At 55.8% G+C, this 15217-nt stretch overlaps 1 protein-coding gene across 1 annotated transcript; it reads left to right on the forward strand.

The window, feature by feature from the left end:
* Positions 1-1887: 1887 nt before the first annotated feature.
* Positions 1888-15217, forward strand: ATMIN (ATM interactor). The gene is made up of 4 exons (XM_056136050.1): positions 1888-2079; positions 10085-10210; positions 10900-11099; positions 11781-15217. Exons 1-4 carry the CDS (start codon positions 2050-2052, stop codon positions 13555-13557), a joined length of 2133 nt encoding a protein of 710 aa, XP_055992025.1. The 5' UTR covers positions 1888-2049; the 3' UTR covers positions 13558-15217.

Here is a 15217-nt window from a genome sequence, read left to right on the forward strand (position 1 = left end):
GCCTCTCCTCCGCCACAGTGCACACACATTTCAGTCAAAGATGGGCCGGAGAGCCTGTGCCCTAGAAACCCCTGACGGTGACAGTTCAGAAATGTCCGAGGAAGTGTTGGCACTTACTCCTCGGGGAGCCCCAGGCTCCGTCTCCCGTGCTGACGGCGGTGGGAGCAGGCAGCCGGCCAGCCACCGGTGCTTGTATCCCGGATCCCACTCCTGTCCCCCTCCTGGGAAGGTCCCATGCCACTGCAGCCCCCCAGGGATTCTCCCTCAAGCCTACGGGGGTCACTGGAAGAGGCTCCGAGAAACTAAATCAACGGAAAACTTCCTGCGAGGACCGTAAAATTGGCCCATTCAGAGGAATGATGAATTTCTGAAGGTCTATGAAGTTAGGGTTGCAGTTATGATGATCAGTCATGTAAAATAATGATTTTGTGAATACAATACTTTGCACAGCCTTTTTTTTTATCATATGTATAGCAGTCAAACTGACAAGTATTACATCCAGATTTGTAAATAAAGATTTAAAACTAGAATATCAGTTATTTTTGATGACAATATTTCAATGATCATGACTAAATTGTATGACCTTTTATAATATCTTAAAATCTCGTTGGAGAGAGTTCAGAGGGCTGACGGCCGGGTTGAAGCCCGGGTGCCACCTGTTCACTCTAGCACTGTCGGGAATGACCTCCGAGCAATGTGCCAGGAATAGTCCTGAGCACTGCTTGGATGAGACCCAAACACAAAACTAAAATCTGCCCCCTGTCTTGTTTCCCAAATTAGTTGGGGTCATAGAAACTTGTATGACAGCTCTTTCTAGAAGCTTCTAGAAAGCAAGGAAGCGCATTCTTGGAACCTTCAGAAGAAATGCAGTCCTTGAAGACCTGGTTGGTTAGTGGGGCCAGAATCCTCATGTCAGATGCATCCCCTCCAAATCTCCGCTAATGAATGGGTGCTGTGTCAGCCACTCGCCCTGGCTAATTGGTGGTAGCCGCAGTGGAACCCAAGCACAGTGGCCCATAAATAAAAAGCTGGACATTTTCACACGGGACTCTGGCACCGAGTCTCCCTGCTGTGGTCCCCTCTTCTGTCTGGACCGCGACCACCACAGCCCTCCCCTGACTTAGGTCTGGGCACCCAGCCCTGGACTCGCTGTCACCCCAGTCGTCACATTTCAAAGGTGGTCCAACCCTGCACCGGTCCACAGCCTCATTGGTTCCGAGCTCTCCTGCAAGTCGCTTCTCTGCAAAATGACAGGGGGGGTGGTCAGCTTTCGCGCTGTTCTCTGTGCAGAGGTGGACAGGGGAGGAGGGGGGGTCTTCCTAGGCCGTTGCTGGAGGTTGCTCGCTGCTCGGCTTGGTCTGGCTCTGCGCGCTTCGGAACCGAACCGGTGGCTCCGCCTGCAAAGCACGCGCCCCAGCCCTTCGGGTCCTCTCCCCCAAAACAACCCCGACTGTTTAAATGCTCTGCCAGGTGACAAGTGCGCGCGCCCCCCACCCCGGCTGGCTGGCGGGCGACCCCGGGCCTCCAGTACAAGCCGGCGGCGTCTCCCGCCCAGACAAGCCGGACAGCGCCAGGGAAAGCCCGCTCCCGGGCGCCTAAGGCTTGGAAGGGCGAGACCCCGACCCCTGGCACCCACTGGGGGGGGGGGGGGACCCAGACCCCGACTGCCCCCCTCCCCCCCAGCGCGGGCAGCAGGGGGCGGGGCGGCGCCGGATGCAAATGAGCCGGGCGGCCCCGCCCCTCCCGGAAGTGGCGGCGGCGGGGGGCGGGGCCTGCGCGGCGGCGGCGGCGGCGGCGGCGGCAGCCATGGCGGCCTCGGAGGCGGCGGCGGGGCCCGCGCCCGCGGCTCCGGGGGTCCCGGCCGCGGCGGCGCCGCCCGGGCGGCTGCGGGGCGCTCGGCCGCGGCCGCCCCCGCCGTCCGCGCCGCCGCCGGCCGCGCGCGAGCTGATCCAGCCGTCGGTGAGCGAGCTGTCGCGGGCCGTGCGCACCAACATCCTGTGCACGGTGCGCGGCTGCGGCAAGGTGCTGCCCAACGGGCCGGCGCTCAACATGCACCTGGTCAAGAGCCACCGCCTGCAGGTGAGGGGGGGGGGGCCGGGGGGGGGGTCGGGGGTGGGGGTCCGGGGGTGGGGCGGGGCCGGCGCGTCCCACCTGCGTGCGGCCGGTCAGCGCGGCGCGGGCCCGCCGGCCCCTGGGGGGGGGGGGGACCGTCCCGGGCCCCCGCGGGCGCCCCGGTGCCACCCTCGGCCCCGCTTCGTGCCCCCCCACCCACCCCCGCCGCTCGTGCCCGCATCCGAGCCCTGCTCCCTCGGCCCCTCGGGTCTCCAGGCACGCCCTGGACCCGGTCACTCCCCTGCCCCGCCGGGACCACGGAGGGAGGCGGGCGGCCCCTCCCCTGGCCGTGGACTTGGCCGCTCCGCTGTGGGTCCAGGCCAGGCGGGGGCTCAGTGGGAGGGCATGCGAGGGCCGTGCCGGGAGGGGACGGTCAGCTCCTCCCCTGGGCCTCGCCGGACCCCCCGGCCCGTACTTCGTGCCTTTCCGATTCTTTTTTTTTTTTTTCCTTTTTGGGTCACACCCAGCGGTGCTCAGGGGTTATCCCCGGCTTTGCACTCAGGAACCACTCCTGGCAGGGCTCAGGGGACCATATGGGATGCCGGGGATCGAACCCGGGCCGGCTGGGTGCAAGGCAAACGCCCTACCCGCTGTGCTGTCTGTCCGGCCCCCGGTCTTTCCAATTCTTGAGGTCTGTATCTCGTGAGGCTTTGTGAAGCATCTCCAAAAGATGAGCTTCTTGGGACTGCTGCCGGGCGGTGTGCAGACGGATGCAGGTATTTCTAGCTCAGGAGCTCCCGGGGTACTGTGTCAGCCCGGCCGGCCGAGGAGGAGCGGTGGATACCTGCAGCGGATCAGCCGGGTCTGCAGAGGTTTTACTAGAACCTCAGGGTCCCAGGTCTTCCTTGGCATTGTGTGGCACTCTGGCACCAGGCAGGGAATCTCTCTCCTCCGTCTGAAGCCTGGGGAAGACTCTTAAATTCAAGCGTTATTCTTGACACTTGATGTTCTCGAGGAATTAGGAGATCGGGAGCTCCAAAGGGTCTTAAAAGCAACCAGGTTCTGCCTGGCGCCAGTCTCAATAGATGTATTTTTCTTAAACCTGGGGTGGTGGTAGGGGACACACACACACACACACACACACACACACACCACCACCACCATACCAGACATCCACATGGAACTTAACTCCCACCAAGACGTGCCCAGCCTGCAGTTGGCAGAAACCTTACTGAAAGCAACACTCAGGACATAGATGGTCTGTGCTCTGTGCTCTCTCATATGTGTGAGAGGCTGTATTCTCACTGTAAAGCAAGTTTGAGGACAAAATGTGTCGAAAGTCACGTCTCTAGTTTGGTCCTGTGTTTTCTTGACAGCACAAGTTTATGTCATCTTTATATAAGAAGAGCCGTGTACAAGTGACCCGCGCAGACAGGCCCTCCCTGTGACCTGCACTTACTGAGTAGTTCTTTTATTCTAGTTAATCTTCAAAAAGTGCCCTACCCCCGACCGAACAGGCCCCTCTTAACATGAGCGATAGATTATTGTACCCCCCTGAAGGGTGATGGATAAAAGTGGAGAGTTTGGGGTTCTGAGGTGTGGCATCTATGCTGCCTCTTCTGTGGAAATGTCTGAAGTCCGTATCCTGCAGGAGATCTGGACATGTCCTCCGATTGCCTTGCCTGTGGGGGTCCATGGAGGCAGGGAAAAAATGAACTTTTTTTCTTTTTTTGTCTCCTCGTGTTTCGCCATGGGCTGGAGCAATAGCACAACGGGTAGGGTGTTTGCCTTGCATGCGGCTGACCCGGCTGATCCGGGTTCTATTCCTCTGCCCCTCTCAGAGAGCCCAGCAAGCTACCAAGAGTATCTCGCCCGCACGGCTAAGCCTGGCAACATTCAGGCCCATGACGTGTTTGATATGTCAAACACGGTGACAAGTCTCACAATGGAGATGTTACTGGGCCCACTCCAGCAAATCCATGAACAACAGGAGGACAGTGCTACAGTGTTTTGCCATACCCAGTGATGCTCGGGGCTTACTCCTGGCTCTGCATGCAGGAATTATTCCTGGCGGTTCTCAGGGGACCACATAGGATGCCGGGGGTCAAAGCTGGGTGGGCCACGTGCAAAGCAAACAACCTAACCAAGAAATGAACATCTCTGGTCATAGATTGTTTGAGAACATAGAGGGGGGACAGGAGGACCCCAAAGAACCTCTTATCCATCTGTGTTTTTAAGACACGGCATGGAGCAGTGTTCCTTCCTGGCTATGGGCCCATTTGCATGATTTTCATCCTTAGTCCCCATGGACTAACCCAGGGGCCCCATAAGGGACCAGATGGCCACAGTTAAGAAATGCTCCCTGCAGTTTGTGCATTTTATTTCAAAATTTGCTCTTAGTGATCAGCCACAAAGTTTTTCCCCCAGAGGAGAGGAGGTTCCAAGTTCTACAGACCATATAGTACCAAGAGTCCTGATATTAAATTATAGTAAAAAGAGGGGCTGGAGCAATAGCACAGCAGGTAGGGCGTTTGTCTTGCACACAGCCGACCTAGGTTCGATTCCCAGCATCCCGTATGGTCCCCCGAGCACAGCCTGGAGTGATTCCTGAGTGCATGAACCAGGAGTCACTCCTGGGCATCACCGGGTGTGCCCCAAAAAGCAAAAAAAAAAAAAAAGAAAAGAAAAAAATTATAGCAAAAAGATGATAAAGTAAGCTCATTTTCACAGTCGGCCTTCCCAAAACAAGAAGGCCTTTTTGCCAGTCTCTGCGTTCCTTTCCTTCCTTGCGGAGGGCCCGCAAAACCACTCTCCAGCCCACGAAGGTGGCCCTAGGATCCGTAGGTGCAGGGAAGGACCAACCGAATGAACACAAGGCACAAGAGACAGAGTATAGTTTAGAAATAGAGAGAAAAAGGGACAGACTTTATTGAGGGATACAGGCTGTTTATATAGGATCTGGGCAGCTCAGTCAGGAGCAGAAGCAATATAACCATATATGGTAAGGTCAGCAACAAGAGCTTTACCTAACATTCAAGGTAGACATTTGTACATCAAAGGGTCTTAGGGCAGTAGATGCATCCTGGAGGTTACTATAGACAAGGCCAGATAAGATAACTGTCAGCCTGATGTTATGTGGCTGTAGATCAGGTACAGGCTGAGATCAGGAAGCCCTGGGAGACTGTCACCAATGTCTGTAACATGGGAACCATGGCCAGGGTCTATGAGAGGGCTCTTGGCTTCCCACACTTCCTGCACAGTCCCTATTTCCCTACTGTACCCTCTGCTTGGGTCCTTTCTCAGACGATTCGCTTGTTTAATAAACATGTACCCCAAAGGACGCAAAGTGTTATATTTTGTGTCCATTTTTTCCAGATGTGTACACACGAGCATTTAAGGTTCTGGTGGGTTGGGACTCGGCACGTACGCGGGCTTCGGAAGAGAGCCGCCACTTTGTCACTTTGGTGATTGGGTTTCCCCCTCCCCCGCCTCCTGCTGCCCCACCTCCACATTTGGACTTTGGAACTGCCCCCAGCAGTGCTCAGGTGATTGCTCCTGGCTCTGTTCAGGGCCATTCCTGGTGGGGCTCAGGGACCACGGCCGGCCGCAATGCCAGAGGTCAAACCAGGCCCCATGCAGGGCAAGCATCCTAACCCTTGTCACCTCCATGGTCCTGTCATGGCCATTCTGCATCTGGACCAGCCACACTTTGAGCGTGCGCCCTCGGGAAGAGACAGCAGGATGGAGGCCCGGACACCCGCACGGAAGCGGTGATGGGGCGCTGAGTGCTGGACCCCCAGAAAGCAAGAGTCAGAGGTTGTGGCACCATGGAGATTATTCATGTCTGGTTGGGTTGTCTGCAGCGTCTCACCCTGGGACCGGATGCAGTTCCGGTGTTGATGGTCCCTTGACCACTGAAAATGTTTGGGGTACTGATAGGAACAGAGCTGTCACGGGCAAAGGGCAAATGAAACAGATTAAGAGTCCAGAAATTAGTTAAGAGGATAATGACAGAGTCCAAAGTGCGTGTCAGGACCTAAACTCTTAATGGTGACAATTGAGAAAGGAAGGTGAAGAGAGGCTAAAGACGTTTACGGAGAGAAGAGATAAAAAGCATCCAACATGGTCTTTCGTGGGTCAGTGGATAAACAGACTGTGGTGAACGGCTGTTACTTCAGCTTGAGAAAGAAGTGAACGTTCAAGCCCTGAAAAGACATGGAGGATGGGGCCGGAGCAATAGTACAGTGGGGAGGGCATTTGCCTTGCACGCGGCCGACCCAGGTTCAATCCCTGGCATCCCATATGGTCCCCCGGGCACCGCCAGGAGTAATTCCTGAGTGTGAACAGGAACAAGCCCTGAGCATTTCACCAAGTGTGTTCCACAAAGAAAGAAAAAAAAGACGCAGAGGAAATTTCAGTGCACGTGACTCAGCAGAAGATGTCCATCAGAAACAGCACAGTGTGGTCCCAGCTGTAGGACCTTCTAGAAAAGGCAGAAATGTGCAGCCAGTTGCCAGGGTTAAGGGGAATGGGGCTGCGGCTAAGTGGAGCACAGAGGATTGATGTGTGTTGTGTGTTCGCGTGCAGTGTGAGAAGGTGGAGGGGCGCCAAAGCCAGGACCTGGCACTTGCGGCGGCGTGCTTGACCCCTACTGACCATCCCACAGGACTCTTTGTAGCCGGGAGAAGACTCCAGTGACCCTGTAAAGATGACACCTGTCATTGCCGCGCATGTGTGTTACATTCGTCTAAACCCTGTGTGCGCCCCAGGAACGAGCTCTGGTAGAAACCAGACACCCTGGCTGATTCTGACCCGTCAGCGGAGGTCCGTCCACTGCAACAAGTGTGCCCCTCTGACTGAGGGTGTCAGCAGCAGCTGTTCGGAGACAGGATATGTGGGAACATGAGAGTTTGGAAAGGGTTAGGAGGATTGCTACCAGAATCGAGATTATGTCCGCAAGGAGCGTGAATTAGCAGGGACCCTAGAGCATTGCAGAACATTTGACAGCCTCGAGCAGAGAAGGGGGAGGGAGGGGGGCTGTCTCCACAGAATCCAAGAAGAATTGAACAGTGATCGGGTAAGTGAAGATTTTAGAATCTTTCTTGGTCCTCTCCCCATGTCATTCTGGAGTAAGCGAGATAGCCTAAAAGCGCGATGTTCTTGGGCTGATGATGACGTTGGGGCCAGGGGGCCGAGGAGAGCGGATAGATCGGGGTCTTGGGACTCAGGGGGCGCACCGGACTCCGCCAGATGCGCCAGATGTTCATGCTTCCCGAAGAGGCTCCTCTGAGAAAAACGTCAGTTCTCGAGATGACCCAAAGATGACGCGTCAGTTTTGGTCTCCAAGGTGAAAGTTAACAGCTTTGCTGGACACCCTCCATTGCCAACGTGACAACAATGGGTGAAGCTTGCTCTGGACTCGGGGGTCTGCACGCCACCCCTGCCACCACTGATGCATTTCCGCCCCCCGCCTCCCAGCCCTCCCGCCGGAACGCCTTCCGTAAAGTGCACTGCAGTGTCAGTGTTAGTGTCAGTTTTCTCTTCCTTGAACATCAAGGTAATACCAAGAAATAAGTTCTGCCCTTAAGTAGTTCGGTTGAGATCGAAAGTCTGAAAGAAAACGCCATGTCTAAGATAGCACACGTTGGTTCTGTCTTGGACTGCAGACCAGGAATAGATTTTTAGCTCTGGACCAGAGCCAAGAAAGGGAACGGTTTGATGAGGACGTGATCTGAACTGGGCGCCACACTGCTCCGCACAACAGAATCCTGAACGAGAAGCATTCGCTCGGGAGAAGTAAACTGACGCCAGGGTTAAGTCACCTGGCCCGGGTCACGCTCTGAGTCTGCGCCCAACTGGTTCCCAAGTCTCTCCTTCACCCACTGTGCATTCTGCCTGGAGAGAGACGGTACCGCGTGGGACGGGCGCCTCCGGGAAGGGCAGTCATGGGTGGGCGGAGTGGGAAGAACCGAGCTATGTTGGGAAACGTGAAGCGGCGGTCGGGGAGACAGCACAGCGGGACGGTGCTTGCCATGCATGAAGCTGACCCCAGGATCCAGGGGTTCCCTCCCCCCACGCACCAGGAGTGAGCCCCGAGCACTTCTGGGTGTGGCCCCAAAACCAGTGAGAAAGAAGAGAGGGTTCAAATGGCCAGTTGGAAGTATCAGGAGGAGTCAGGGGTTTCTTTTTAGCCTCTTGTGGCATTGGGTGGTTTGGACAGATTGTCCTCTAGTCCATCATAAATTGCATTGGTTTGCGGTGCTGCTTACCGTCTCCTTCTGTTCCATCGTAAACCGCGTCGGCCTGAGTGCCGTCTGGCTGCGGTTCGGCTCTGCTCCAGGCAAGTCCGGGTCTCGTCGTTGCTACCACCAAGTGCCACTGCCGTCTCGCAGCCCAGTGACCCCGGAGCCCATTTCCCTTGACGTTTTCCATAGAGACTACACCAGTCACCACAGCCGACTCCACAGGGCGCCTGATTCTTCTCCTTCTCCTCACCAGCACGTCTCCGGGCGTTTTAGTAAGGTCCTTTCTCACAGGTGTAAGGTGGGACCGCATTGTGGGATTGGTTTCATCTCCCTAATGATTAGTGAAGTTTAACAATTTTTTCACGTGTGTGAAGGCCATAGGTATGTGTGAGATTATTATATATTATATGTATATTCTTTGAAGAAGTTTCTCTTTAGATCGTTTGCCCGTTTATTTATTATAGCCATATTTTGCGTTGTCAAAATATTTTTTATTTAACATGAGAAAAAGAAACTAAGGCAACCATTTAATTTTGAATGATTTTTTTTTTTGAGCCACACCTAGCAATGGTCAGCAATGGTCAGGGGTAACACCTGGCTGCACTCAGGAATTACTCCTGGCGGTACTCCGAGGACCATATGGGATGCCTAGCATTGAACCCGGATCAGCCCCGTGCAAGGCAAACGCCCTATGACGATGAATAGATTGCGTAATGCAGGATTGTAAAAGGATAAACCCGTGTTGAATGCATTGTGGAATCAATGAGTTTGGGATCAGTGAAAGATCCTGTTGCTTAAAAATAAGATGAAAATAGCTTCTTTGCCTTCTAAATGTGTGGCCGGGATCCTGCAAGATCAGCATTGCTCTCGATCCCCAGTGAAAAAGCAGAGGCATTTTCGCCAGCCAGTTAGGAATTTCTGTCTTCCCTCGAGAAGGAATGTCCCAAGAATCCTTTCTCCTCCCAGCATTAAAGGGCTTGTGACTGTGACCTGTGGGGACCCCCCCACACACATACACACACACAGTTCCTTTAGGGTGAGGGACAAAGGCCAGGCTAGAATTACACTGAAGGTTACCGGGGTGTCTGGCCTGAGGTGTGTGGGCCCCTCGGGGCCACAGGACAGCAGGTTTAATTGTGTCGGGCCTAGTCAAAGGAGCGTTTTCCAGGAACTGAGACTGAGGCTCTAGGCCCGGGATAGAAAGGAAAGGAAAACTTAAGGATGATGCCAAAAGCTTGATACCAGAAGCTTGAGCCAAGCAGCTGCGAACATCATGCCCTTAACAAATGGAGAAGCTGGCTTTCTGCGCTCTCCATTTAGAAGGGGCAACGTAAATAAAATGGAGGCGAGATGTGTTACGGCTTGGGGGCCACCCCTGGCAGTGCTCGGTCTTCTGGCTCTGCGCTCGGGGATCACTCCTGGTGGGGATCAGCGAGCCATCTGGGTGCCTGGGATCAAGCCCGGGTCAGCCGCAGGCAGGGTAAGTGCCCTCACCCACCTTACTGTCCCTTCGGCCCCAAATGCAAGACTTTTTAAGTTTATTTTTAACAGAGTTCTTTTAGCTATAATTTACATACCACAAATGTACCCATTTTGAGGGGTGTTATTTTTTTTTTAGTGCATTTGCATAGTTGGGCAAACTTAACACGATCCAGTTTTAGAACCCTTTCATCACCCACGAGCAGGGACGGCCCTTGTGCCATCGTTCTCTGTTTTTGTCCCCAGCCTGTTCTGTAGCTGCTTCGGAAATATTTAAAGTCCTTTCTCTCTTTCGTTCTGTTTTGCAGGATGGCATAGTCAATCCAACAGTCAGAAAAGATTTGAAAACAACACCGAAATTCTACTGCTGCCCAATCGAAGGGTGCCCGCGGGGGCCTGCCAGACCGTTTTCTCAATTTTCCCTCGTCAAGCAGGTACTTGGCCGGTCCTGCATACAGATGGCGGAAACCCAGCGTGCCGGCCCCCCACTCCGCACTCACGGGCGTGGGGCAGAAAGCTCCCTGGGGAGGTGGGCTACGTGTGGAAGGGTGGGGCCCCCCACCCCTACCCCGCACTGGCTTTGGAGAGAGAAGACCGGGTTCAGCAAATGTGTGCTTTCCATCTTGCCTGCGAACTCAGAGCCATCAGAGGCACCAAGAAAACGCCTCCCGGGGCTGCAGCGATAGCATAGCGGGGAGGGCATTTGCCTTGCATGCAGCCAACCCGGGTTCGATTCCCAGCATCCCATATGGTCCCCCAAGCACTGCCAGGAGTAATTCCTGAGTGCAGAGCCAGGAGTAACCCCTGTGCATCGCTGGGTGTGACCCGAGAAGCAAAAAGAAAGAAAAAAAAAAACGCCTCCCCAGGGACCACCAGGAAAGGCAGCTGTGGGGGAGAGGAGGCCGCTAGAGTAACAGCCGTTTCCCTGGGGCTGCTCGCAGAGCAGGGCCCTGACTCAGCGCTGGGGGCCGTGGGTTGTCCCGCCGGGACAGTCCCCGCGAGCGTGTGCAGCCCACGGGTTCAGCCGGCTCCCGTGCCGTCCGTCAGGGGCCTGGCCGCGGCCAGGGCGCCGAGTTGCTGTGAGCAGCTGCCGCCTCTCACGCCAATCCCCGTGTCCCCCCAGCACTTCATGAAAATGCACGCCGAGAAGAAGCACAAATGCAGCAAGTGCAGCAACTCCTACGGCACCGAGTGGGACCTGAAGCGCCACGCCGAGGACTGCGGCAAGACCTTCCAGTGCACGTGCGGCTGTCCCTACGCCAGCAGGACCGCCCTCCAGTCCCACGTCTACCGCACCGGCCACGAGATCCCCGCAGAGCACAGGTGAAGGGCCAGAGGGGCCTCAGAAGACGTGGGGACCCGTCTCGCAGTCTCCACGCCTGTCCCGGTCCCCCCCCCCCCACCCTGACACCGTTCCCCTTGGCCGGTGCTTGAATTTCCCATCGGAAAATTTTCACTTCCAATATCCTTTCAGAGGCATGTCAGGTTGTTGAAGAGGTTTTACAGGGAAACGACTTCGTTGTAAAGGTCAGATTTATATTTGGTGTAATAGCTTCCCGCTTTAGAAATGACAAAAGTTGCATTATATAATCTGTTCGCTTCCTTCTGCGTGCAGATCCGAGTTCCAGTACTTAGAGCCTATAAAAATAGTCACGCTGCATCCTTCCCTGTTCACTTGTTTCTGACTACAGTAGGGGCCAGAGTTGCCCAAAAAAAAAAAAAAAAAAAAAAAAACGGGAAGGGGGGGCGGGATTTACCTTCCCCGGGCCAGCATCTGCTGTTTAAAGCTCTTGTTCTCTCGGGGCTGGAGCAATAGTACAGTGGGTAGAGCGTTTGCCTTGCACGTGGCCGACCCGGGTTCGATTCCCAGCATCCCATGTGGTCCCCCGAGCACCGCCAGGAGTGATTCCTGAGTGCAAAGCCAGGAGTAACCCCCGAGCATCGCCGGGTGTGACCCAAAAAGCAAAAATAAAAATAAAGCTCTTGTTCTCTCTTTTTCCCCAGGGATCCTCCCAGCAAGAAAAGGAAAATGGAAAGTTACCTCCACAACCGGAAGCTGTCCGGCAAGACCACCGAGTCGTCGAACAGCCAGCCGGGCCCGGGAGCCGATACTCAGGAACTCGATGCTTCAGACATAAAGCTCGTGGCCGCGCTAGCCGACGCGGGCAGCCCGGCCTCCAGGAAGCAGATTCTCACGGCGCCCCCGCGGTACCCCCAGAAGCTGCTTCTCCCCAAGCCCAAGGTGGCCGTGGTCCGGGTCCCCGTGATGCAGCTCTCCCCCGTGCCTGTGCTCGTGCCCGCGGCCGACTCCTCGGCGCCCCCGGTGCTGCTGGGCATGGACCACCAGGCCGCGGCGCCGGGCGCCCTGCACCTCCTGCCCCTGTCCATCGGGACGCTGATCCTCGGCCTGGACTCCGAGGCCTCCCTCAAGGACAGCCTCCCCCTCTCCAAACTGGTGGCGCCCGTCAGTACCGGCGTGCAGGTGAACCTGGGCAAAGCTGCAGCCGCCCTCTCCCCAGACCCCGGAAGCGCTGGTCAGAAGAGCAGCGACGTGCAGACTGACGTGTCCTACGCCCCGCAGCACTTCGTGCCGTCCGCCCCGTGGGCCGGCCCCGACTCCTCCGTGTCGGCTTGTTCGCAGACGGACCTGACCTTTGGCTCTCAGGTCTCCCTGCCCGTGAGTGTTCAGACCCAGACCCGGGGGCCCGGCACCAAGGCCACCGCCACCATCGCCGCGCAGACGGACGCGTTCCTCGACGTCCCTTTCCCGCCCTCTGGGATCTCCAGGGAAACCCAGACCAGCGCACTGCAGAGCCCAGCGGATGAGCGTGTCCACATGGACCAGGCTGTGATGTGTGGGGACATTTTTGAGACCGTCCCCCCGCCGTACGACGTCGCCACCGACAGCATCATCGGCGGCAGCTTAGTCGCAGAGACAGTCACCCATGATTTGTTACCTCAGGACCAGCCGAAAGCTTTAGACGTGGAAAAACCCGCACCCATGATGAGCTTCGGCGCACAGAACCACATCCTTCCTCCACAGAACATGACGGATAATCAGACCCAGACCATCGATCTGTTGAGCGATTTGGAAAACATCTTATCGAGCAACCTGCCCGCGCAGACCCTGGACAACCGGAGTCTCTTGTCCGAAGCCAACCCTGGGCCCGACGGCCAGCTCCCGGCCGGCCCGGCCCCGAACCCTGCCATCGACTTTGATATCGAAGAGTTCTTCTCGGCCTCCAACATCCAGACACAGACGGAGGAGTGTGACCTCGGCTCCGTGCCCCCAGAGCCCGTCCTGGAGTCGCTGGACATCGAGACGCAGACCGACTTCCTCCTGGCCGACGCCTCGGCCCCGTCCTACAGCTGCAGGGCCAGTTCCAACTTCCTGGGCCTGGAAATGTTTGACACGCAGACCCAGACGGACTTGAACTTCTTCCTGGACACCAGCCCTCACCTGCCGCTGGGAAACATCCTGAAGCACCCCAGCTTCTCCATGAGCACAGAGTCGTCGGACACGGAGACCCAGACGGAAGGGCTGGTGGCCGCCAAGAGCCTGCCGGCTCTCGAGGGCAAGGTGCGGCTGAACAGCGCAGAAACACAGACGGTGAGTTCCGGCTTCGAAACCCTGGGCAGCTTGTTCTTCACCAGCAACGAGACGCAGACGGCGATGGATGACTTCCTCCTGGCCGATCTGGCCTGGAACACGATGGAATCTCAGTTCAGCTCAGTGGAGACCCAGACGTGTGCGGAACTGCACTCGGTCTCCGACTTCTGACGGGACAGGCCCCCCCGAGGCGCAGTGTCCGGCTCCTGCAGGGAGCCTCGGTGTCGAACGCTCGACGCCGGCCGTGACGCGGGCACTTCCGCTCCTGACAGTTCTTTGCCTTTCGTACTTGTGAACATGAAATTTGTGTGTAAATGTGAGTGTATTACAACGTGTACTAAGTTGACCTCAACATGACTGTGTGTTGCCTGTGTTTGCCCTTTCCCTGCTTGTCTTCCCGACTTGAAAAGATTTTACATCTTAACTGAAGCCGGGCTCGCCAGCGACGGGGGCTCCCCACCGTTCCGTCCGGGCGTCCCGTCGGAAGCTGCTGTCTCCTGAGGGTGACGACACGTGAGGCTCCACCCCCAGACTCCAGGGTCGTGCCTCAGTGGTTCGAGACTCATGCTCATTCTTCGGGAAAACTGCCTTTCCCTCTAGCGACAGTTCTCCTGCCACCAGACCACCCCGTCTCCGCACACCCCATCCCTGGGACCGCCGTGCATGTCACACTTCCCTCCCGGGAGCCGTGTCGCTGTAAATTCCTGCTTCGAGAAAGGGCAGCAAGCGTGTGGTGTCCCGAGACCCTCCGAGTCTCGCCAGCAGTAAGCGCCCCCTGCCCCGCCCCGCCCCCACCCAGCAGGCAGTGAATTGTAGAGTCGGGCCTGGTGGCCCATCCACACTGGACAGTCCCTGAAGTGCCCCCACAGGCCACGTCTGCGTCCTGTTGCTCTAAATGTTTTTAACGCTAGCCCAAAGGACATGCCCCCGAAACGTCACTACACTTCTTCTAAGCTTGATAGGGCAAAGGTACAGCATAGTCTCGTGTTCCGTATACGTCGTCGTTCGAGAGTGACTCCTCTCCTCATCCATCTCTTTCCTTGCATAAAGACAGGTGTCGGTCTAACAAGGATATTTGTGCCTTGAGGATAGCACAGAGTAGCTCATTCTGGAAGGGGAGTTTGCGTGCGGTTCATTTTGTGTCGCGAGGGTAGAACCAGTCACCTTCCGACGAAATGAAGGTGCCGTCTCCGGGGCGCTCCTATGCCAGGAAGTCCCGGTTAGGGCCCAGCCTGCAGGAAAGGAGGATTCAGTGCGGCCTGTAAGGTCTTCTGAGTTCCTTCACACGTGTTGCTGAAGGCTAACGCCTCCAAATTCAGTCTCGGGGCAGAGCTCCTCGGTCGCTCACGCCGAGTACCCCAGCGTTGCTGTTCAGTCTCCAGATAATCACCGAGCGTGGGAATAACATATTCTGGGGAGATACACACTACCTGGTAGACAATGTGTGCTTGTTTGCTTTGGCCACAGTTGTTAGGAATTTGGGTTTCAAAACAAGCATTAAGCCTTAACTTAGAACTTTTATTGTTTTAGAATTGTCACTGCCTTAATGTTACAATATCTATTTAAGTGCTCCTGGTGAAGGAGAAATGCATGTTTGTTTATGGCTTTTTGTAAATATAAACGCAGTACTCTGTTGCTTTAATTTCTGTTGTTGTTGTTTCTGTGATGTTGGTTAATCAGGCCAATAGTTATTTACAGAAAAAACTAGAGCATGTAATAATTCTTTATGTACATGTAAAAGCTGTTTCCCCACCAAACCTTGGTTATCTGAATTGTTCTAAGATTATTTGTAAGCTCTGAAACTTAGTGATTAAAGAGAAGAAAGAATTCT

The sequence above is a fragment of the Sorex fumeus genome, unplaced genomic scaffold, assembly GCF_029834395.1.
Source record: "Sorex fumeus unplaced genomic scaffold, SorFum_2.1 ptg000122l, whole genome shotgun sequence".
NCBI classification, from domain to species: Eukaryota; Metazoa; Chordata; class Mammalia; order Eulipotyphla; family Soricidae; genus Sorex; species Sorex fumeus.